We start from the raw sequence: 23,669 nt of genomic DNA, 5'->3' as shown, positions 1-23,669 counted from the left end.
TAATGAAAAATATTACAAACTTTGATTTTAATATGTGTATAAGCTTGTCTCTTAACTAGTAAATCCAATCAAACGCCTTATGCATATAGGCCCCGCCTTGTTCATGTTTGCCCGCCCACACTTTCAAATAGATACCATTTTCTCTGGCTCTCCAATCCCACAAGGCTCCATTATCCCTGGAACTTACCTGTTTGAATGCTGTGAAGCTCTGAGTGTGCCTATAGTTAGGCCCTTGTCTCAACGTACACATGAAACGCGTTGTCCCGAAAATGTTGGTGTTGAAGTATTTTTCATATCGTGCTCCTGGTTCTATTATCTCTGTCTTCATTCGGTTGTCCTTGGAGTAACAGCTTACAGAGAGTTTTTTCTTGAATTTGAGTTCGTTTGAAATCCTGATGCTGCCGTATACATGGCTAATCATGCAGAAGCTAACCACACAAAGAAAGATTGAGAGATTTTTCATATTTATTTTTGTAGGATACAGATGATGTTTACTTCTTTTTTGTGGTTTAGATTATATATACACATCTATATTGCTATGTATAGTATTTTAGTTGATAAATACTATTATAGAGAGACAAATTAGATGAGTTGTAGATGCCCTAATTAATAAGCTAGATAATCCTCGCAATTCCACAGGTTGAACTTCTGTTAAAAACTGCTATTATTACTTTGGAAAAAAATAGAAACAGCTGGTATACATGTTAAATGTGCTTTGATCTACCATAGATCATATAATCTGAATACCAACAGGAACTTGTTGTCAAGAATGTTGTATCTGGCCTCACATGTTTTTTCTCTTCAAATATTCATATTCCAACCTTTGATCTCTAAAACCATCATTCATCTCTTTCATCATCAAATTGTTTTAACAAGTAGCATAGATAAATAATATAAGGAGCAACATATAACTTCTTGTGTTAAATGGTAGTCCTTAGAATGATTATTCTCTTGCATTAATGAAGAGTATTTACAAACTTTGATTTTCATATGTGTGATAAAATTATTACAAACTAGTAAATCCAATCAAACGCCTTATGCATATTGGTCTCGCCTTGAGAAAATTCGTCCTCCCACACTTTCAAATAGATACCTTTTTCTCTGGCTCTCCAATCCCACAAGGCTCCCCTATCGCTGGGACTTACCTGTTTGAAAGCTGTGAAGCTCCGAGAGTGTCTATAGTTAGGTCCTTGTCTCAACGTAGACATGAAACGCGTTGTCCCCCAATAGTTGGTGCGGAAGTAAATACGATGGTGTTCTCCTGGTTTTTTAATCACTGGCTCCATTCGGTCGTCTCCGGAGAAACAACTTATCCACAGATATTTATTGAATTTGAGTTCGTTCGCAATCCTGATGTCGCCATATATATGGCTAATCATGCAGAAGACAACACATAGAAAGATTGAGAGATTGTTCATTTTTACTGATATGATGTTTTACACCTTCTGTGGTTCAGGTTATATATATACACATCTTATTAGGAAAGGATCCCCTAATGGAACATAATCACGGAAATTTTACGAGATATTTTCTTCCCTTAACTTTGTACTAGAGCTTGACCCGCGCACCCGCGCGGATGTTAGTTTTTTTCATAAATGAATATATATTTGTATAAGTGATAATATATATTTTAAAATTTACCCGTTTATTTTTTTTTTTAATATGACATTTCTAAACACAATAATTTTTTTTAATATGACATTTCAAAATTTTATGATTATGTATAAGAAAATTGTTGTATACTCCCTATGTTTTTTAATATAAGTCATTTTAGAATTGTGTACATAGATTAAGAAATCATTAATGTTTTTATATTTTCTAAACAAAAACATCATTAAATTATTTATCTAAACACAAATCAACCAAAAATAAAATAGAAAGTATATTATCATTGGTCATATAACATTAAGTGTTAATAAATTTTATATTGAAAACCGAAAACGTCATATAATTTGGAACATAAAAATTCTTCTAAACGACTTATATAAAAAACAGAGAGAGTACTATTTATTATGTATATGTGGAATTAGTAAAATAATTACATATAATGTATGTAATTGCGAAATGTATATATGGAATTAATTATTTTAAAACACACATATTAAATAGGAAAAAACAAAGAATACTAAAATCTAGGTTTATTAATTATTGTTGCCATTATTTTTAGCTAGAATTTGATTTGGAAATACATTAATTGAAGAGAAAAGACAAAAATCCTAAAAGGTAGGTTAATTAATAACTCCAGTGGCATGTCATTGTAAATATAATGGAAAACTAAGGGATAATCTAATTTTGTACTCCTCTTTTAATAGATTAGATATTTTTATTTCTTTCTGATTATTCCATTGTAATTAATTGTGATTAGTCTCTCAACATATTAATTACAAGTGTTTTTCACTAGCCTTTGATCTTATTTTGTAATTTTACGTTTGGGTTTGCTCTTTAATGCATTGTACCTTTAAACAAAACCCATTTGGGTTCCATCTACGTGTGAAAGATGTGGTAGACTTGGCCACAAAGCAAAGAGATGCCTCTTACCTTCTAAGCCGGCTAACGATTCAGGCGTGCTGCCACAGACAAAAGATGTTCCTAGTGAGATCCCTGTTGTGGATATTGATCTTATTCTACATGAAAAGGATACTTCGGCTTCACCATCATCGACTATGCATCCAAAGGATCCAAAAGCTATTGAAAACCTATTGATTCCTACTCCAGAGTCTGGCCACGTCTTAGAAGAGGTACGCCTTGTCGCTGTGCTTGAAACTTTATCTCCTTCTTCTCATTCACAACAAGAGAAGCCCATTGTTCCGCTTAACTCAGTTTCTGCTTACTCCATATTAGTAGATGCACAGTCTACTCCCACTTATTCACAGATTATGGAAACCTCTCCATCAAGTATTATCAATAACAAGGTCCTAGAGTCCTCTGTTATTGATCCTTTAACCACATCAACTAATCATTGTGCCTTTGAGAGTCCTTCTCGTTTTACAGTGTTAGAAGAAGTGAATAAAGCTGAAATTGAGCCTTCAAACTCGTTCAGCTTGACTAGAGGTGGGAGAGAGTCAAAGCCTCCCATCAAGTACCAAAACATGGAGTGGAAGACAGTCCGAGAGAGAGGAAACCGTGGCCGACGAGGCCGTGGCTCCTATCATTAGCTAGTGTCTTTTTCACCATCAGTGGTTTATCTAGTCTCAACCTTTGTTGTTTCATTGGTTTGAGATTCACTCTTACATGAAACTTGTTTCATTCCAGCTTTTCCAAACTATAAGATTTCCAATCTTATCTTGTAATAGTTTAAGTTTTAAATTGAAAGCCTTTAGTTAAAAAAAAACCCATTTGGGTTTGATGAAAAAAAGGTTGACAAAAAAATAATTTAATTCTGATAAGCTGATTTGTTTACGAGATTGAAATTCTTCAGCGATCTAATTTGAAAAAACAAACTCTCTCATATCATATAACTCAGATAATTTTTAATAATTTGTTTTTTGGTAATTCAATTTATAAATATTAATTTTAGAATATTTGCTTATTTAGATATTATATATAATTAATATATGTACGTATATAATTTGTAATTTAAAAGTTTAGATACCGTTGTAAAAAAAAAAAAAAAAAAAGTTTAGATACCTATTCAGTTTTTAGTCCATACTCCATACGTATGCACTATCTCATATAAAAAGAATTTTGTTTTAATTCTAAAAAAAAATTTGTACTTCGATAATAAATCCTTTATTTAATTCCAAAAATAAATCTGTACTTTCAATACCCGAATCAAAATGCAGTATGTTAATATAAGGTAGCAATCATTGTAACTTAATAATTATTATTTCAGCTGATGAAATATCATTTCAGATTTCATATCACAATTTCTATAATTAATGTTACTGGTCAAGGAACTATGGGCCCATGAACATTGATCGATCCTATCTGTTAGATGAAAAACAAAAGACAAAAGTAATAGTTAATGTAAGGCCTGAATCTGTACAACGTTGTGTCAAAGCCATGGGGTTATGTACAAATAAGCCCATTGATTTCTTCTTAAACAAGAAAACGAAATACAACCATTGAAAACTTAGTCTGTGATGTTGAAGTATCTTGGGTTTTCTGGGTAATGGTACTCCACATTCAACTGCAACAACACAAAGACGAACCAAAAAAAACTGATTAAAAAAAAACTTAAAACGTTGGTCAAGAGTCGGAAGGTAAAATCTCAAACGGTACCTTTCCTTCATCTGAATCTGTGTGGCGTTGAGGAAACACGACTCTCAAGTCGTTGTACAGATAGAATCTCCTCTTCCCATCTGAATCCAAGCTTTTCTTTTGCCCCCCCGTGGTGTCGTCATTATCAGGTTTCTTTGAAGCTTTCTTGGGTGATGGGCAAATAAACCTCAGGTGAAGAGCGTACCGTAGAGCACCAGAACCACCATTACATTCTTTGGAAGATTTTGAACATCTTTTCTCACGTTCGTGTAACTCATCAAGTTTCTCATCTCCTTCACATTCTGTTTTGTTCTCTTTTACATAGCTTTTGACTTTACTAGTGTTCTCTTGCGTTGCTTCACTGGTTGGATTAGATGATCCCAGGGTAACCTTTTGGCGCAAGAAAGTCTGTATAATACCCCCACAGAAACAAAAGAAAAAAAATGTTCAAAATTCTTTTTATTTTGTTTTTTTCACATACAACAGAACATGCAACAATGAAGTTAAAAGGCGGACAACTAGTGGAAATGAAAACACCAGTGAGTTATTTATCTATACCTTATGCTTTCCTAGAGGCTATACTATTACCCTTCCGTCTATAGCAGGTAATGATATATCAGCTCCTAATATTTTTTCTTTCTTAACACAAAAAAAAAAGAACAGTGTTTGCTTTCTTGTATGTTCAGTATTACCTTTGTTCCGGCCGGCATATCAGTTAAGTCATAGTTACAGAGGAACGTGTGAAGAGGTGTTTTCTCAGGATTACTAAGAACCTGCACAAAGAGCAATTCATACCATATGAGTATTTTGAACCTTTCAACCACCACCACTCAGATGACTTTTTAACCACAACATTTATATGAAATAGTATCAATACCAGTTGAATCCGACCCTTCATGGGGATCCGCAGTTGGCTCTTGGAGGAGCTCTGAGCATCAAAGCTGACTGGACTTGTTTTCAACTTCTGGCTCCAGAACTTGTTCGATTTAGATCCTCCACCAAGATCTATGGAGGCATAATACAGTAAGACGCAATCATCACCTACACTGGTTACTGAGAACGGAAGCTTCTGTGATTTCGGAGATATGTCTCCCCCAGCTATACTAAGAACCGCAAGAAAACCGTCAATCTTCTGCACAGAAAGAAACAGCACAAGTCATGAGTTACCTTTTTACTCATATGTGTAAGCACGACACGTCATCAAAGCATCAGAGTCGAAGATGGAAAACCTGATTTGTAGTCCCGCATGACAATCTTCCTGTCAATAATGACTCCTCGAAAGAACCAACCAATGACCTCTGAATGGGACGTCCACTCAAGCTTCTAGTGAACCTTCTGCATGGAGATGAAGGAGTTGGTTCAACACCTCTCTCCATTGAAAATGCTCTCCTTAGAGCATACGCATCATCAAACAATCTACGGTCAATTCTTAGTTCTGCTTCTTCACTGATATTCCTCAACTCTTCCACTATCTTCCCGTTTTGGCCAGCTTTGATTCTCTCAGAAAACTTGGGACCAAGCGGTGAGAGAGAGAGCGGTGGAGAGGCGGATATATCCTTATCACAAGGTGAGGTCCTATTGGATGTACCAGAGGTTTCATATACTGGTGAATATAAGCAAACCTCACCTTTTGTGGGTCGGTGGAGGTCTGCAGAGTCAAGCAATGGACCGTCAGTGAAGACCATGGAGGAGAGTCTGCTACTGTTCGAGGCGTTCTTCCATTCCCAGTGAGTAGATGTGGCCGTAGGAGTGGTGGAGAGATGCAACCTTCCAGCGAGGTTAACCTTTGTGTGATCTTGTGCGACAGAACCGGAGAGTCCACTAGAGAGACCAGAATAAGTAATTTTTTGGTGGTTGATACTGCTGATATCAAGCAGGTCACCTCTGAATTTTACAGGGAAGAGAGTATTAAGAGGGGAGAGTACTCGTTTCCTGACCAAAGCTCCACCAATATCTGCTCCTGTTACTCCAACAGTGGATGATAGAGAGTGATCAACAGCTTCCTTTTCCAGTGAGCTGGTTTCGCTTGATGCAAAACCAACTATCCTTCTAGCTCCAGTTAGACTCGAACTAACCTTATCCGCAGCATAGCTAGTGGATCCATGACCACTACTAGATGAGGTAACATGGAATCTATGATGATCATCAGTGAACTCCAGAGGCTCCAATGATGTTTTCCTATCAAATTCTCCAATGGAAGAGCAAATGCCTTCTTCGTTTCCTCTGTTAAGGCCATCTGAATCATGGGAAGTGGCATACAAAGGAAGACTTTGCGAAAGGCTGGAGCTTGGAGCAGACGAAGCTTCATGGGATTGGTCACTTGAAGCAGTCTGTGGTAGACCCATAGCCAATGCTCAAAGGACTTTATCAAATAAAAAGTTGTGGTCCCCTAAGGGTGGTGGATACCTTGTTGGAACTTGTGAAGTGACAGTTTCCAAATCCCTACTTAATCTGGAAAATCTCCTCTACCAAACCCTTGCAATAACAATACTACCTCTATCTCTAGTGAAACAAATTCAAAACTAGAACTATGTATCAGTGACAGGCATCCACAAGTCGTGCATTGCAACCCGCATACAAGAAACTAAACACTTGAAATTTATTCGACAGTGGTTTATGTCAGAGCGTCCTGGAGCTGTATGGAATTTGAGGGTGAATGATACAGAGTTCATTGCAGTTACACTTTCCTGAAACGAATTAGACAGAGATACATAATCAGTTACATATCAAAAACAATAAAGGACAAAGCCAAAGTTGGTCAGACAGACTCTTAAAGCTTAAAGCATAATTATAGCAATTGATTCCAGTTTTTTAAGAAAGTAAACGATAAAAAAAAAAATCAAGACCCGGACACATTCACCATAATAGCCAAAGTAATTTTTTTAACTAATGTTTTAAAGTTTTAAGAAAGACGAAGAGATCAAACAATAGCTGCCATTCAGAAATAAAAAGAACATAATAACTTGAGCTAAACCAAATCATCCTCACAATTTCTCAGTGTGAAATTTTCAAGCAGACATCATTACTACAAGACACGTATATAATAAGTATTGAGCAAAAATATACAAATGATGAAACATAACAACAATAAATTATTCCAAGAAAACAAAAGTGATCAAACAACATATGATGATCACGAACGTAACACCATGAACCACGGCGTGAAAAACAAAAACAAAAACTTAAATCAAATCAATCTGATCAATAAAAACTTCAAAAGCTTCTCATATAAGACAAATCTCCAGAAAACAAAACCAGCTCATCATCATCATCATCAAAATCATCGAAAACAAACACCGAGAAATTAACAACGCACCAATAGAATATGTTCAAGAGAACGTTTCAGATGGAATCATTCACATGGATCGATTAATCAGAACCAAACTGGGAACAGAAACGAACAAGATGAATCCAGAAGAGATAGAAAAAAGTTTTAAAGACGAGGAAGAATCTGAAGGAAAGGGTGAGAGAGAGAGAGGTTTGTTCCTTTCCCCCTTATCTTTGCGTCTGTTTATAAACAAATCCCAATTAACTCAGTCTGCCATTACATTTCTCATTACGTTTTGTATTTCTCGAGATACGATTTGATTACACATTATACATCCTTTTTTCTTTGGCATGAAAAATACGCATTTCTTCTACTACTTTTGTGTTTTTACCATTATTACCGTTTTTATTGTTTTACCGACAGCAAATATTGCGCCTCCAACGAACAGACACAAAAATATGTTTTTTTTTTTATAAAAAGGACGACGACGAGACGAGAAAGCTGTTGGGAACTGAGATGAGCTTTTGTTTTTGCACTTTCTCTGTTTCACGCTCTTATCCCTTAGTGGGCCACAGATATTAGGCCCACTTACTAGTTGATCAACTCATCAATCAATAGAATAAAGTCCAACACGTGATCTCACGTGATAGAGACGTCAGATGTTTCTCCTCCATCCAATGCTTGCAGCATCTATAGCATAAACGCCGAAACACTACCAACATTTTTACGCAAAAAATGCCTAATATATATGTCCATGAACCATGATAATGATGAAAAATAATATGTTCATGATATACAACATGATAGTAAATATGAACCTAGAAAGGCCGAGAAGCTTCTTCCATCATTTTCTTTACTCTCGTCAACTTCTCTATTTCTTTTAGGACCTGAAGAACAACACATTCTTTCAGAGAACATTTCACAATGGTAACCATATGTCAAAATGATTAAAAGTAATAATTATAAAGTTCAAGACTTGCCTCCAAAGCAAGCTCTTCAGAAGTTAATGTGTCCAAGTCTTCGCACCCCAGCTTTGTAGCTATTCCTGGTTCAAAGAACAAAAAGTAGCATCACTCATAAAAATGAAACGGTCAAGGTTATATTTATTGACTTGTGAATAAAATCCTTACTTTCAAGGGAAATAACTGCATCTGCTGTATCGTAACCCTTTCTTGATTTTTCGTAACTCGCTTTCAATGCGTCATACAACTGCTTCCATCATGAAACACAGCTTCTTTGTAATAACACCGACAGAAACTTTGAGCAGGTCAGAGAGAAAGAGAGAAGAAAGACCTCAGGGGACGGTTCTGAGCTGAAGGGGGCATCTCCTTTAGCTGCGATTTCCAGAGGAACATCGATCCATATGGAGATCCCGTGTCTTAGAAGCGCACTGTTCAAATACTTACGGTCAAACGAGAAGCAGACAGAAGAGAAGTTTAAAAGTCTAGGCAGAGTGTGTATGTTTTCTAAAAGCTCGAAATGGGAGAGAAACAACTGCGGGTTATATATATAAAACATACAGATTTGTCAAGCTCTGGACTGCACCATCTCCAGCGCAAACTACAAGCCGACCCATAGATGATAGCTGCTTCAGCACTTCAGTCTGTAAAATCACCATTAGAATCATCATTAATAACACACCATTATGTAGCATTTAGTTTGATGTTGAGTATGTATTTTGTAAGTGGATAAGTAAGATCAATCCTCTTTCGGAAACTGGATCAAGGATGCATTTGATCAAATGATTGAATTTACCTCTGATTCCTTAAAAGCCTTCTCATCAGCCTCCTTTAAAGCTTGAACGGATGTATTTCCACCAGCCGCCTCTGCAATCAAATTATCACTACACAATAAGAGTAAAATGAAGTTAGGGATAGTGCGAAAGTACTTAAGACTATATAATGTGAGCTTATAAAAAGGACAAGCAGAATTAAAGTGGCAACCCTCTGTTATGGAGGTAAAGGACAAACAAAGAAAGCTTAAACCTTAACACTAGCCCTCGGATAAGCTAAGACACTGGATTTCACAAACACCTCATACGTAATTGGATTTGAAACAAATATAAGTCACAAGAATGTCAGATATTCCCAAGAGCTTTATAGGTTCCAAAAAATAATGAAAGCAGACTAAAGTTCTATCGAAGTTACGAGTGGCATACCTATCAAAGTAGTAATATCGCAATGACTCAGCCAAAAGCTTCCCCAAGTTGGTTTTAATGTGGTTATTAACCCCTACACCAGATTGTTAAAGCTCACACATCAGTGTTCATCCCTGCGAAGTCAGCAATTAGTTTTTAAAAAACAGGGAGCGGCCTTACCAACCAGAAATATTGAAGCTCCTTTGAGTTGAGGGGATATGTCCATAGCTTTCCTCTGAGTTTTAAAACAGAAACAGGTTAAGAGAGTAAGAGGAAGCAAAGCTGATTACATCAGTAAAAAAGTAGGTTCTGTGATAAAACTCTCACCTTAACAGCATCAATGGGATCCGAATCAACAACATTAACCCCTACCCAACAAAACACAACTAGTTCAGCATCAGACATATCGTCGAACACTTTGAAACAAGTGTTCGCATCTCTAAAATTCCAAATTCAGAGCTCGAAAAAACTAACCGGTGGAAGCAGACTGATCGGCGAGACACGGAGACGGAGCTATACGTCTGTGAGAAGAAATGAGTTTAACAGAGGAAGAAGAAGACAGCAAAGGTGCACTTCGAGCTTGAGGATAGAACAAGGGAGGATGAAGACGAGGAACGAGTCCAGAAAAAGTTAGAGAAACAGACGCAGCAGAGATCTCCATTGACGAACAACGAAACTATGTTCTTCTCCTCTCTCTAGATATCCGCCACGTATGTCTATCGAATCAGCTCAACGTGATAATTTTCTTCTACCATTTTTTCCGGATTTTAAATTAAAATAATTATAAATGTATGCTTACGCTTGTGTTTCTTTTTAGGGAAAATTGTTTTTTAGAGCAAAAAATGATAACTATGTTCTTTTAGACTAATCTCATATACTTTATGTTCCATTAGATTAATTATTTTCAAAATAGCAATAATGTCTTTACAATTGTAATTTTTAAATATAATAAATAATGAAATCATTTTTTTTAAATCGGTTTCTTTTTTTAAATATGAAAGTGAATATTCCCAAATATTTTGTTTCCATATTTTTATGAACTGATTTCTTATCCGTAGAATACAACTAATCTGTAGAAATCGGTTTTTACAGGTTTTTAAAATTATAGTAATGTGTAGATTATGATTTCTACATGTTTAAGATTTACAGTATATCTATAGAAGTTGGTTTCTACGTGTTTTAGATTTATACTAATGTGTAGATTTTGATTTCTAAAGATTTTTGATCGGTAGGTTAAGCGTGAAATGTGTATTCTAAATATTTTTAGAATACTTTTATTTACGTAGATCACATATTCTAAACATTGTAGATTCAATGAAAAAAGTGGATTTCGTTTGCTACTTCGTCGAATGTCATTTCTACTTTATTTAAAACATAATCTGAAATTTATGATTTAAACATTTTTTTTTTGTTTTTGACAGCAAACATTTACAGACTCATGTAGACTCTGTAAACCAAGGTGGTAAATCTGTATCCATGTGCACGACGAAAGACGATTGTTGCCAAACACTACGTGCCAAGCTATCCGCCCTTTTGTTTTCCGTCCTAGGAACATGAACGATTTCTGAGCTGACAAAATTTTGTCGCAGAAGCTTGATATCTCCCAGCTAGCTTTCAAATGCTGGCAATTCATCTGGTTCCGAAACCATTTTCACCAATTGAGAACAATCTGTTGCAAACGTAACCTAAAACTGCCTTAAATTTCGCATACATTCAATTGCCCAAATTAATGTCTCCATCTCTGAATGAAGAGGTGAGAGGGATGCCCTTATATTTCGTGCCCCCAATAAGCTATCAAACTCTGGTAGCGTACTAAGCCATCTAGGGTTTAGAACTGAAAAAAAAAATACCACTAAGTTCATATAGGTATTTTATCAATAGTTATTATTTTTTCAAAAAAAATTTGTTTGTAAAACTATTTATTAAATTTATTTTTAAAAATATTAAAAACAATTATAGATAGAACTGGCACAAAATAGATATTAGTATACAAAGATATAACTATCATTTTTTTGCTCTAAAAAAACAATTTTCTCTTTTTAGGGAAAATTAAACTCTCGGAAACCTCAGTAATATAGAAAGAAATATTAAAGGGATTAAAAATGAACAGAGGCCTCAGATTTACAATGGAAAAGTGAGGGCAAAAAAATTAGAGAATACGAAATTAACCAACTAAAGAATTATACATATACTGACTAGTAGTATATTCACTTATGCTGATCTCTGATTCTCGTTTTCGTCAAACGCGACGCCGTAGCTTCATCGTTCTATCAGCTCTCCTACTCCTGCAAGATAGTTAATAACCTATGGAGGTTTCAATAAATCCACAACAAGTAAATACATTTATGATAAAGTTCACAAATGTATTTTAAATATTTTTTTACGTAAACAATGAAAAAAATAAACATTTTTTTGGTGCGTTTTTTTACCTCTGATTTGACTGGTCCGAGCAACTCCCGTGGACTCAAGCGGCCGCGACAGGCTCATTGGTGTTAATGGCGGGGATGCTACTCCGTCTTCGTTTCTTCTGACCGCTCGTTGAGCAACGGCTCTATGGTTATTTGAAGGTATAGAGTAGCTCCGAGGAACGACCAATGGAGGAACCGGAAGACGCGATGCCACAATGTTGGTGGTGGACGTAGGAGCGAGAGTAACGGTGTTTTTTCTTTCTTGGTTCCATCCAGTTAGAGGCGCCGAGTGACCAACCAAAACAGGGGATTTGGCTCGTCTTGGCGGTGGTGCAAAGTGGCCAGGTGGTCTCGGAAGCTCGTGAAGCTCGTTATACCTCGGGGAAGAAGAAGAAGCAGGAGGAGGTGAAGCTGTAGGGGAGGCTCTCGGAGAATGAGACTGGTGTACAGGAGGAGTCGGCAGAGGACGAAACGTGTCTGTGGTTGTGGTGGAAACAGGTTTTGATGATGAGGGTTTGATCGGTCCGGAAAATGCGTATCGTACAGCTGCTTGCTGTTGATGAGGATGCTTGTCTGTTGTAGAAGGGCGAGGGAGGCGGACGTAGATGATGTTGCTTTCCACGTCTTTCACGCTTTTAATCGGTTCCAACGGAGATGAATGCCATATGTTTCCGACGCTGTGGTTTGCTGGTCTCGGGTTTAAAGCCGGGTTTGAGTACCGTGAATCGCTTGGGGTTGGTAACACGTAAGCGTTGGAAGATGGATTCGTCTTTGTTTTCTTTTCCGGGAACAACGGAGCTGAATAGCTGGTCATCCTGTGAGGGTATTCTTCTCTGTGATCAGCATTTACCACTGCTGCTCTTGTTACAGAAGGACGAGGAAAGGAGAGGTCTGTATCGTCCATCTAGAGAGAAACAAGAGAGTATAAGATCATTCCGCAGCGTCATGTTCCTTGTCATTTTCAAATTCAACTTTACCTTCATTGAACCCCATGTCGGAGAGATAGAAGCAGCGTCTACCCCCTGCTCATTTTCTCCTTCTTTGTTAATGTATTGGTCATCATCATCATCATCATTGTCACTACCTTCCACTTCGTTCGCATGAACAGAGAGATCACAGTCAATGTGTTGTTTCTCTGCAGAAACTCTTACGTGACGCTCTACTGCATCCAGCGATTTCATTCCAGTGTAAAACAGACGCATCTAAAAGAATAATAAAAAAGGTCAAGAACACATAAAGAGAAGACAAAGTTTTCATAAGAAACTGAGTTTGAAATTTACCTGAGCAGTGTGGTGACGGACTGCTTGCGTGAGGAGACTACGAGCTTGTCCTTCCTTGAGAGATTTCAATCGAAAAATGCACATTGTTGCTTCTTCATGAAACTCATTGTAAGCAGGTCGAGACTCTGGAGGAATATGTCTTTCTCCTTTACTGCTTTTAGGCCTTCCTTTATCTTTCACAAGCGCCATCTCAAACACATTTCTGAGTAGTTTAAAAGCATAGAAATTGTTCAAGGCTAAGCTTATCAAACTGCAAAATAAAAACTTCACTAGTTAAAAAACAAAGAACAAACCTCTTCTCATCGCATTGTTGCTTCATATCCTGCTCATTTAAAAAAAAAAAGAGAAAAGGATAAGAGAAACAAGTAAAGCGTTTCTTGAATACAAGAAGTAGCAAACATTGGTATACGTACCTCAACAGTTCTGAGGTCACTGAGAAGTGATTCTGATGGGGACGTAATCGTCTTGAATACATGACTACGCTGAAGAGTAAAAACAAAAAACAAAAACCAAATGTAAGATTTCCAGAGTAAAAAAAAATTACAGAGTTGGTGATTGCAATGAACAGCTTACATATGTGTCAAGAAGTTTCTGGAGATCAAACTGAACTTTACCCAACATAAACAAGATTCTACCTACAGAAGAAAAACCAATGTCACAATACAGAATAGGGAATTAAAAGTTGTACAATAGGGACAATCTTAAGCGCTTACTGCTTTCTTCGTCGTTATGAGGCGCAATTTGCTCCAAACAGTTACCCATCTCTCCCAATGACTCAGAGAACTCTAAAAAATTGCATTAAGAAGTGTAAGACCATTTTTCATGTTCATAAAAAAAAACATACGAAATTGGATGTTTGTTTTACCGTAAGCACTATTTGCCGTTACAGCAGCAGCAGCAAGTAGTCTATCGTAGCAGTCTCTCATGTCTTGCATATCCTGATGAGACATCACAAGTGAGTGTATCTGAGAGCTTAACTAGTGTTTCTTCCATTAAAATAAACCAATCAGCTAAATACTTCCTTAAAAACATGTTCATGGAACTACACTATGGTTTAGCTACCAATTCGAAAGTTTCTAAATTTGTTCTTCACTCCTAAACCAGAAACAAAAAAAAGTTTCTAAATTTAGTCGAAACAAGGAATTTGAAAATTTACCTTGCCGGCTCGAGCGAGTTCGTCAACAAGTGCCGTAGCAACGAGCTCTCCTTTCTCCTTGGCATCGACCTTATGAGACGTTAGTTTCCTTAACCTCCCAATCGAAGCTTTCATCATAATCACCCCACACTTGAAAAATCAACCCTAACTCTGAGAATTAGCAGACTGTTGTTCTTCCTCGGGATCGAAATCTCTAAACAAGTGAAAACGATTCAGAGACTAAAATCGGAGAAAGAGTGAGATTCAAGTATCGTACGGATGTGTTCAACCACATTCAAGGAAGGCAGCAGAGAGAGAGAGAAAGATTAACAAACAAACAAACAAAAAGGTTTTTGGTCAAAAAACAACAGATCGAAACAGAGAGACGGAGACGGAAGCAAGAATGATCCAACGGCGTGTATCTCTCGCTGTGGACTTATACGAGGGAACTAGAACGACACGTGGCGAGATCGTAACGGATAAAAGAGGGGAATGGGGGAAGAAGAGTCAAAAGTCAAAGATGGATGACAGGGAAAGAAAGCGATTCTCATTATTTGGGGTTTGACCGCCAGTGAGATGGTCAAACACCTCTTGTCTTATTTTGACAAGTTTGATTAACTGTTTCTTTTGTTTCAGACAAGGTATTTAATAGTACGATTTATATCTATTAAATATTTATCTGGAGTTAATTAAAACTACAAAAAACCGGTTCTAGCCGGCCTACAAAGATTGTCACGGTTTCTCGTAATACAAAACAATGTTTCAATTTTATCCGGTTTGTACTGGTTTACTTAATACAAAGCAAGTGGATCATCATAATACTCACCGTCTCCGTCTCTGCTTTTGAAACCCTAATGTTGGCGGTATAAGGTTCTCTGCCAATGGAGTTGAAACGACGGTATGTTTCTCTTCTATGTGTGCTTACTTCTATGGTTTCTAAAAATATTAGCTCCGAACCAACTCATCCTGATTCCTTTTGTTGTTTGAATTTTGCCTAGTCCAAGTTTGAGCAACGGAGACAGAATCAGTGAGCTACCGGACGCTCTGCTTCTGCAGATCTTGTCTTTACTTCCGACGACAAAAGATGCCGTGGCCACTAGTGTTTTGTCGAAACGATGGCGGTTTCTTTGTAAGATGATGCCGAGTCTCAGGTTCTGTTACGAACGCACAAATGATCTAGAGAGGTTCTCAGATAACGTCTGCACGTTTTTGCTTTCACATCAGGCTCCGGTTCTTCAGAGTTTGCATCTCGAAATGAATTTCGGAAGGGGTTCCACTAGGGATATTGGAGTACTTCTGGGGGTTGCGTTTGGACTTCATGTGCGTGAGTTGGATCTCCAAGTTTACTCTGGTGGTGAGCCGTATAGGTTTCCTACAAGCTTGTACAAATGTGGGACACTAGAGACCTTGAAACTCGGTCCTAATGTCCTTGTAGACGTCCCATTTCCGGTTTGTCTCAAGGCCCTTACAACTCTACGCCTTTACAAAGTGATCGTCAAGGACGAGCGGTCTGTTGTTAACCTTTTATCTGGCTGTTCTAGTCTTGAAAATCTGGAAGTTATAACGTGTACTCATTCTGATGTGAAGACTTTCACTATTGCTGTACCATCCTTGCAGCGTCTAACACTTATTACTAGCATTGATGAATATGAGTTGGCTTATGTGATAAATGTTCCTTCTTTGAAATATTTGTACCTTCGAGGGTTAGCAGAAGGTGACTCTTGTCTGATTGAAAATACACCTGAGCTGTTGGAGGCAAATATTACTGACGTGTGTGGTTTCATCTATGAGAAATTTCTTGTATCTCTCACTTCACTCAAACGCCTTTCTTTGGAGATTGATTCACCCTTGGACCTGGTAAATGTTTTATTTTTGAGTTTCTTGTTATTATTACATTGTGTGTGTACTAAAATCATACCTCATGAATGTGTAGATGCCCGTGCTCGATAATTCTCCTAATTTGCAAGCCCTCAAGCTCATTACTGTAAGCATTATTACCAGGTTTCATCTCTTGTAAATTTTTCTAACTGATCCATTTCGAGGTTTTAATGATATACACTTTGGATCTACCCATTGTTGGGTGTAGCTTTGGTTTAGGAAGGGAGATTGGAGTCCACCGAAGTATGTTGCTGAATGTTTGTTGAACCGTCTGGAGACATTTGTTTGGGAAAATTACGAAGGGGAGATAGAAGATGAGAGAGAGGTGGCCCAATACATCCTAAGAAATGCAAGTTGTTTGGAGACTGCAACTTTCTCCAGGACAGACATTCATCCGGAGAAGAGACTCGAGAGGTTAAAGGAACTGGAGAGTGTGGTCAGGGCTTCCAACTCATGCCAGCTTGTTTTCAAATAAACTGATTATCACATGGGAGTCCTACAAGCTTACTACATTACTCGGCTTATAAGGAGTTTGTATTGTTGGCGGCTTGTCGCTATGTTTAACCGTTTTAGATGTTGTACTGTGTGTGTAAGGATGTTCACTTATAGTATGGCTGATATAATAGGTATGTATGGTAAAAAACTTTGATACTTCAGTGTCGGCTTCATGATAACAGAGAAACCCTTTTTCTCTATTTATTTTTGTTTTTAGTTCAAAACACATCTCTGGTTAAATGTTTGAAGTGAACATAGCTAAGAAAAAAAAAAGAGTCTAAAAAATACAGAAGAAGCTCACTCATACAAACAAGTAAAACAACACACCAATCCAACCTTTTTTGCTTACCACAACAAAGCCAACACAAACACTTTCCACATTAGGAGCTTCTTTTCCTCCATAAGCTTTGAATAAACTGATTTTAAGCTGAATAATCCAAAAGAAAAAAACACCATTCAGATTCCCACTAACCCTGTATTCACCATACCCAACTTGGGGAGTCTGTTCTGTCTTCCTTCCTTGCTAAACCGTGTATCTGACTATGTATGCCGGTTCTCAGTCACTAAACCACTTCCACTGCTGCTTCCTCCACGGTTCTGGTGTTGTTCTCCTCCTACTCGTCCTGCCAAGGCCATAACTTCTGGCGACATATCCCAGCTCCCGCTTTTCCTTCCCCAGCTTGAGCGCCTTGGATGCACACCAGGCCTATCCCTCTGTTCATCAACTGTTGTCCTAACGTCAGGAGATAGCTCGCCTAACTCACCATCCTTAACATGCAACCGTTCATTGTTACCATGCTCTGACATTGCAGGACCCATGTCTGCCCAAACAGCTTTCCTTCCCATCTCAATATCATCGTTGGCTTTACCCATGTTCGGACTCATAAACCCACCTGCAACAGATCTAGGAGGCAACGGAGGTTCACGATGGACCAAGGCTCTAAAGTCATTCTTTGAAGGAGGGATTGCTGAGCAAAACGTTTCTTTGAAGTTGTTAACCACTCCCTTGTTGTGTGGGTTGCTTCGTCTATCATATCTGTATCTGAAATTCTCATATGTAGTCTGCAAAGGATAAAGGAAAATAATCAACGGTTACTCATGATTTATAAAAAGGATGATGATGTAGCAATGTTACCTGGTTTGTGCTGATGAGATATAGATGGAAAGCTGTTAAGCCACCAACAAACCACATCGATATGAATGTGTAGATTATCAATACAATGGAGGCAGGAGTTTTGAGCATTGCCTTCCAAATAGTTGTATGCTCTGATTCAGTGATCTTCCTTATATAGACCCAGCAGAAGGCATGCACATATATACAGAGAAGTGTCGTGGAGAAGACAAACATGAAGAAGAATCGGTAGTTCCTCTACAACAACCATGAGAAATATGAGATGATTATCTCTAAGTATGGCTTATGAGAATAGTTGGACTGTGACTTACCAGACCAATACACTGGCCAACCCAAGGGCAGTGATGGTCAAACTTTTCAACGCAGTTGTTACAAATGGAGCAATGGGAACAGCGAGGAGGTCTATAGAGCATGCAAGTGTCACAGTACTTGACCTTAAATGTGATTCCATTAACCTCTACTTCCTTAATGCGAGGCAGCCGCAACTGAGGAGTCTGGCCAGCTCCTGCATCCATGTTGCCTTCAAAAGCTTCAGGCTCTGGAGGATGAGCATTTCTCGGGATGATTCCTGGATCTTTTCCGGATGTAACCAGTAGAAGAATTAAATCCTGTGGACACAAAACGAAATGAGACCATTGCCTCGGTCATTAAAACATATGATGCAATACAAAGTGTTAAAAAATACTAATGCTTACATAAATGGTGAAGACAACGGCAACAGCTAATATAGATACTCCCCAGCTATCAGAGAAGTCATCCATTAGCTTCCTCGCGACAAATATGCAGAAAATTGTAACGGGAACAGCGATGAGACATATTGTCAGGGCCAATGATCTTACGTCTGGCCCGAATACAAACCTTCCCTGAAGAAAGAATATCTGAAAAAACAGGAGAAAAAAAACAATTAAAGTTAGAGAAAGTAATAAAGCATGTCCCAGAAACAAGAATCAACTTGAAAAACATGCCAGCAGTGAGTGATGAACCACTAGAAGTAGTGTCTAATATCTACAACAGAAGAAGCCAGGGATAACAAGTTTATGCAGGTCTGAGTTTATGGTATCACTAACAATATTGAAAATGACATTTAACAATTACTGAGAGTCTTTAGCCAGCGTTGTGAAGCAAGAGGGAAGGGTATTCAGTTTTTTTTTTTAAATCACTATAAATAGGCATAAGCTACATAATCTCAAGTTCCAAACCTGTTTAGCTTAATCATTGAGCTATATTGGTAATCATATTAGATAAAAGTCAAAAGTGACTTGTTTAGATCAAAACCATCGAAAGGGTAATCACCAATTCTAAAGCGAAGCTTATACCAATTGAAAATAACATCAAAAACCTAGGATCATTACAATAAACAAAGTTCCAATTTTTGAATTTGGTTGAAATTACGACAGAGCTAATAACCCACAGGGAAGAGTGATTATTAAGCAGAGTAGCAGCAGCTCAAGAACAAGCAGAAACCATAAAGATGAGAGACAATTTAGAAAAAAAGGAACTAACATTGCTGCCTTTCCAAGTTTGGTAAACCCTTAAATCACGGTCGGATCCCGAACCGGATCGTTCAGGCGGAGGCACAACATACATCTCCTCTACCCTCAATTCAAGAGCTCTGAGCTTCAGCACCGTTTTTCTCCACAAAGTAAAATGAACAAGAAGTAGAAGAGTACAATGATAGTCTCCGGCGAATGGAATTTTCAGATGCCGGCGAAGTAAGACGACAAGGGCAATAGTAAGCCAGCGAAAATAGAAGGGTTTTTTTTTTCTTCTTCTTCTTCCACTAATTCTAATGGTGCGTAACTGTGCGACTGTTAGATACTGTCACCGTCGCTTTTGTCTGTCTTTCTTTATTTTGACAGCCTAAATATTATCTGACGTGTCACTGTACCATTGGTTTGTACAAAGAACACCTTTTGTTCGATATAGTCATTATGAAAGTTAAAAGAATAAAAATGTTTTTATCTTTTAAATCTCGAGAGAAAAAGGTGGAAAGTAAAAAAATGATGACAGCCAGTATATGCCAGTTATGCAGCTATGCCATCTCGTAGGCAGATGGATTTATGAATGATGGACTCACCTTCTCTACAACACATATTTACAATATTTGTTTCGTTTTGAGCCCTTGAAATCTTCAATTATTACACAACTGGACCTAACATTATCTCCCATTATTATAAGATTTTATGATTTAATCAGTTTTGTAATAAAACACAAACTAAAAGACTAATGGTGCCATATTCAGTATTGTATTTTCAAAGATTTGAAATAATTTGATTTTCAAAAAGTTTTTAGATGAATTAGAAAAATATTTTGGATTTTAAATAATTTCATATATTTTTAACTAAAAACTCCACCAAAACACATTAAAAGTTTATATGATCTCTCCACATTTCAACCAAATGCAAAATGTGAGATTTCTCTGTATTAATAATCTCTTTTGTTCACCATTTGTATAATCACTATGACCAGTTCCTAACATAAACAGAGGACTAAGGAGTTGTCTGCTTTGGTGGCTCATTACTCTGTCTCCTCAACGCTCTCATAGTCTCAGCCCAGTTCTTAGCATCAGCAACAGCTCTTTCCCTCTCCAAATCTTCTTCTTCTTCTTCTACTTCTACTTCTACTTCTATTTCATTTACACTCAACATCCTCGTCGTCTCCTTCGGTGAGCTCACCGCCACTGCACCTTTCTTCTCCAACTCCACTCTTCTTCCATATCCAATATTTCTCTCTTTCTTCTTCTTCTTCCGCTCTATGAACCTAACTATGTTATCTAAAGCCTCCACCACTTCCTTGACCGTTGGCCTAGCGTTTGCATCTTCTCTCAAACACATATACGCCAACACAAGTGCTCTCTCCACAGCTTCTTCCATGCAATGATGGCCTTGTATTGACAACATCGGATCTGCAATCTTTCTTATCTCTTGGTCCCTAAACAACGGCAACGCCTGTCATCAAAAAAAAAAAACAATCATCATAAAAAAACAAACAATCTCTTTATGTTTTTTTTTTTTTTTGCTGTACAAATCAGAAGCATTCATTACCCAGTTCACAAGCAAACGTTTTGCACCCATGCATGCGTCCCCAATAGGTTTGCGTCCAGTGATAAGCTCCAGCATCACTACTCCAAAGCTATAGATATCAGATTTCGTCGTCAGCTTCCCCGTGCTGGCGTACTCCGGTGCGCAATACCCGTGAGTTCCCATCACTCTAGTGGAGACATGAGACATGTCACCGCTCGGACCAAACTTAGCAAGCCCAAAATCAGAGAGCTTAGCTTTATAGCCATGGTCTAGCAATATGTTTGCGGTTTTCAAGTCTCTGTAGATCACAGGAGGTTGAGCTACGTTGTGAAGATACGCTAACCCTTTGGCTGATCCTAACGCTATCTGCATCCTTGTGCTCAAATCTAAAACCTCTTCTTCAGATCCGTAACCTGATGATCACCATAAGAAGAATATAACAGTATTCAAGATTTATTTATTATAAACGAATAAAGTATAGTTCTTCTCTTTACCGTGGATATGATCTTCTACGGATCCAAAAGGCATGTACTCATAGACGAGGAGTCTTTGGTCTCCTTCAGCGCAGTAACCGAACAAAGTCACGAGGTGTTCGTGGCGCAGGAGGGAGAGCATTAGTACTTCCACGAGAAACTCTTTGTCTCCTTGATGACCACTTGTATCAAGCATCTTAACAGCCACATTCTTCAACTTTTTAAGACCAAATAGAAAACAAATCAGACATTAAAAAAGTTTTTTTTTATTAAATCACAATTGTGGTGGATGATTTGAGAGTAACCTACCTGTCCAGGAGTAGTTTCTAACATTCCTTTGTAAACAGAACCGAAACCGCCACGTCCGATCATAGATTCGAGCCTGAAGTTGTTAGTAGCGGTGGCGAGTTCTCGGTAAGTGAAACATTCAGTTCGCTTGCTAGAATCTTGCTGTGTTTCAGAATCCTGTGAAGCTCTTGCTTGATTAGCTACAGAAGAAGCAAACAGACAAAACACACATTAAGAGTCTGTGTCACATATGCAACATGTTACACTGTCATCATCATCAAGTATAACAAAGAGAGAGAGACTTTGATCTATAAAGCATAAACCTTTATATGTGAAACAGACTCTATGATCCATTCAGAAGAAAAAGGAAGAGACTTTATGATTCGATTCAACTAGATTCCGATGAATACAATGCATGAATGAATGAAAAAAAAAAAGGAAAAGTGAGATGAGACCAGAAGAAGAAGAAGAAGAAGGTTGGTCAGGTCTGGAATTGTGATCGGAAAAGCCTTTGATGAGCTTTGGATTCTTCGTCACGTCGTGTCTTCTCCTCGGACCAAAACACGAGCAACACGTCATTGTCTCCAAAAAATTCGAATCTTTTCCTATAAGGTGACACACTCACGAAACGCCGATCAAACAACACACAATCAGAGAGATCAACGGAGTCAAAAACAATGAAAAAAAAAACACGAAAAGGCGATAACTTTAAAGAGAATGTGGGTGTTGATAAGGAGGAGGATTTAGGATAAGAAGGGGAGGTTTTGTGGTGAATTTAGAGGAGAAGATATATGAAAATGGGAATTCGAATAGGTTTGGAAGGGTTTTTGTTGTTTGGGGAATGAAAGACACGTAATCTATACTACATAGAGATTAGAGAGGAAGGAAGAGGAGCATGGGTGTGCCTTCAAATTATGGTACGTTACACCATTTGCTTCTACTCAACAATAACAAAATTAAATCGTTTCTTTTATGGTAATATATATTGTACTATTTATTACTTTTTTTGTGGGTTGTAGTAGTATCCTACTGTATTAATTGTCATTTGGAAGTTTATCATCATCTTGAATGATTCATTTGTTTTTTTTTTTTTAAATGTATAAAAACTCTTTCGCGTTATTATCAACCGTGTTCACACGCACATATGATTATAAATCTAAAATGTGATCCAAGTTGGGAATAAATCTGTGGAGAAAATTACATTGAGAGATGTCAACTTTTATATGATTTATGTTTTTCTATAAGAAATTAAGAAGTTGATTTCATATTTTCTTTTTTAAAAGCTGATTTTATCTTTTCTAACAAAAAAACTATGATTTTTACTTTTTCCAAAAATAAAGTTTTAATTTAAAAAAAAACTATGATTATCTGATTTATATTTTTCTATAAGAAATGTAATTTTACATTGTTCCGAAAATTCGATTCATGTTTTTTCTATCAAAAATAAAACAATGTATTTTTCTACAATGTGATTCTATGTTTTTTGCCAAAAAAAAAGTTATTTTTATTTTCACCCCATACGAAGTTGGTCTTTTGTTCAATTAAACTACTTTTTTTGCTACGCAATCAAACTACTTTGTAGTATTTGAATATGAACATGACCCATTTTTTTTTTTTTTTTTTTTTTAACATGACCCATTTGTAATATGAACATAAACTACGCATCCATACGTACGTTGTTTCTTTTGTCCATTTTTAAACTCTAAACTAAGCAGCACCTACCTTGCAGTTATAAACAGCAAATTAAAAACGACGAGAAGAATAGCTAACAAAAATGTCGTGAATCTGCATCGTAGAAATAAATTAAAAAGTTAAAACAATTTGGGAATCAAATATACTATTAGGGAAAGTTTGATTTCACGAGATAATGTTCCATCTTTAACTCCTCACTCCTGACAACTGCTTTATTCCTCTCTTAGCAACTAAGAACCCATCTCTAACTAATAATAACA

General features: G+C 37.3%; 8 protein-coding genes across 11 annotated transcripts; 1 reads left to right on the top strand and 7 right to left on the bottom strand.

The window, feature by feature from the left end:
* Positions 1–28: 28 nt before the first annotated feature.
* LOC106352418 (S-protein homolog 17) lies at positions 29–793 on the bottom strand. Its single transcript, XM_013792058.3, has one exon. The coding sequence runs from the start codon at positions 461–463 to the stop codon at positions 56–58; it is 408 nt and encodes a 135-aa protein (XP_013647512.2). The 5' UTR covers positions 464–793; the 3' UTR covers positions 29–55.
* A 99-nt stretch (positions 794–892) lies between these two features.
* On the bottom strand, positions 893–3,707 carry LOC106350891 (S-protein homolog 17-like). Its single transcript, XM_048735401.1, has one exon. The coding sequence runs from the start codon at positions 1,416–1,418 to the stop codon at positions 1,014–1,016; it is 405 nt and encodes a 134-aa protein (XP_048591358.1). The 5' UTR covers positions 1,419–3,707; the 3' UTR covers positions 893–1,013.
* A 236-nt stretch (positions 3,708–3,943) lies between these two features.
* Positions 3,944–7,764, bottom strand: LOC106349310. 2 transcript variants are annotated; one of them, XM_013789252.3, is made up of 6 exons: positions 7,517–7,764; positions 5,430–6,887; positions 5,078–5,332; positions 4,893–4,973; positions 4,222–4,608; positions 3,944–4,129 (listed from the first exon to the last, which is right to left on the bottom strand). In XM_013789252.3, the coding sequence occupies exons 2-6, from the start codon at positions 6,543–6,545 to the stop codon at positions 4,073–4,075; spliced, it is 1,896 nt and encodes a 631-aa protein (XP_013644706.2). In that variant the 5' UTR covers positions 6,546–6,887; positions 7,517–7,764; the 3' UTR covers positions 3,944–4,072. The 2 variants fall into 2 exon arrangements, with proteins under 2 accessions (XP_013644706.2, XP_013644707.2); XM_013789253.3 differs by having other exon boundaries at positions 5,078–5,329; positions 7,517–7,725.
* A 299-nt stretch (positions 7,765–8,063) lies between these two features.
* LOC125575955 (probable inactive shikimate kinase like 1, chloroplastic) lies at positions 8,064–10,365 on the bottom strand. 2 transcript variants are annotated; one of them, XM_048735400.1, is made up of 11 exons: positions 10,080–10,365; positions 9,933–9,973; positions 9,786–9,840; positions 9,627–9,699; positions 9,224–9,311; positions 8,989–9,071; positions 8,762–8,858; positions 8,599–8,677; positions 8,449–8,513; positions 8,287–8,355; positions 8,064–8,180 (listed from the first exon to the last, which is right to left on the bottom strand). In XM_048735400.1, exons 1-10 carry the CDS (start codon positions 10,264–10,266, stop codon positions 8,287–8,289), a joined length of 837 nt encoding a protein of 278 aa, XP_048591357.1. In that variant the 5' UTR covers positions 10,267–10,365; the 3' UTR covers positions 8,064–8,180. The 2 variants fall into 2 exon arrangements, with proteins under 2 accessions (XP_048591357.1, XP_048591356.1); XM_048735399.1 differs by having other exon boundaries at positions 8,064–8,158.
* A 1,181-nt stretch (positions 10,366–11,546) lies between these two features.
* LOC106349307 (uncharacterized protein At2g33490) lies at positions 11,547–14,838 on the bottom strand. Of its 2 annotated transcripts, none has more exons than XM_013789249.3 (10): positions 14,450–14,838; positions 14,159–14,231; positions 14,007–14,078; positions 13,867–13,928; positions 13,707–13,775; positions 13,587–13,615; positions 13,294–13,495; positions 12,991–13,215; positions 12,035–12,917; positions 11,547–11,909 (listed from the first exon to the last, which is right to left on the bottom strand). In XM_013789249.3, the coding sequence occupies exons 1-10, from the start codon at positions 14,564–14,566 to the stop codon at positions 11,902–11,904; spliced, it is 1,740 nt and encodes a 579-aa protein (XP_013644703.2). In that variant the 5' UTR covers positions 14,567–14,838; the 3' UTR covers positions 11,547–11,901. The 2 variants fall into 2 exon arrangements, with proteins under 2 accessions (XP_013644703.2, XP_013644702.2); XM_013789248.3 differs by having other exon boundaries at positions 11,547–11,890.
* Positions 14,839–15,168: 330 nt separating this feature from the next.
* Positions 15,169–17,017, top strand: LOC106349306 (F-box/FBD/LRR-repeat protein At3g26920-like). The gene is made up of 4 exons (XM_013789247.3): positions 15,169–15,326; positions 15,427–16,285; positions 16,362–16,412; positions 16,515–17,017. Exons 1-4 carry the CDS (start codon positions 15,310–15,312, stop codon positions 16,779–16,781), a joined length of 1,194 nt encoding a protein of 397 aa, XP_013644701.2. The 5' UTR covers positions 15,169–15,309; the 3' UTR covers positions 16,782–17,017.
* On the bottom strand, positions 16,978–19,751 carry LOC106349305 (probable protein S-acyltransferase 7). Its single transcript, XM_013789246.3, has 5 exons — positions 19,437–19,751; positions 18,629–18,811; positions 18,245–18,541; positions 17,937–18,170; positions 16,978–17,863 (listed from the first exon to the last, which is right to left on the bottom strand). Exons 1-5 carry the CDS (start codon positions 19,518–19,520, stop codon positions 17,342–17,344), a joined length of 1,320 nt encoding a protein of 439 aa, XP_013644700.2. The 5' UTR covers positions 19,521–19,751; the 3' UTR covers positions 16,978–17,341.
* Positions 19,752–20,245: 494 nt separating this feature from the next.
* LOC106352417 (serine/threonine-protein kinase CDG1-like) lies at positions 20,246–22,704 on the bottom strand. The gene is made up of 5 exons (XM_048735398.1): positions 22,173–22,704; positions 21,739–21,917; positions 21,451–21,646; positions 20,978–21,369; positions 20,246–20,881 (listed from the first exon to the last, which is right to left on the bottom strand). The coding sequence occupies exons 1-5, from the start codon at positions 22,294–22,296 to the stop codon at positions 20,423–20,425; spliced, it is 1,350 nt and encodes a 449-aa protein (XP_048591355.1). The 5' UTR covers positions 22,297–22,704; the 3' UTR covers positions 20,246–20,422.
* Between the last annotated feature and the right edge of the window lie 965 nt (positions 22,705–23,669).

The sequence above is a fragment of the Brassica napus genome, chromosome A6, assembly GCF_020379485.1.
Source record: "Brassica napus cultivar Da-Ae chromosome A6, Da-Ae, whole genome shotgun sequence".
Taxonomy (NCBI): Eukaryota; Viridiplantae; Streptophyta; class Magnoliopsida; order Brassicales; family Brassicaceae; genus Brassica; species Brassica napus.
This window is presented reverse-complemented; position numbering and strand designations above follow the sequence as displayed.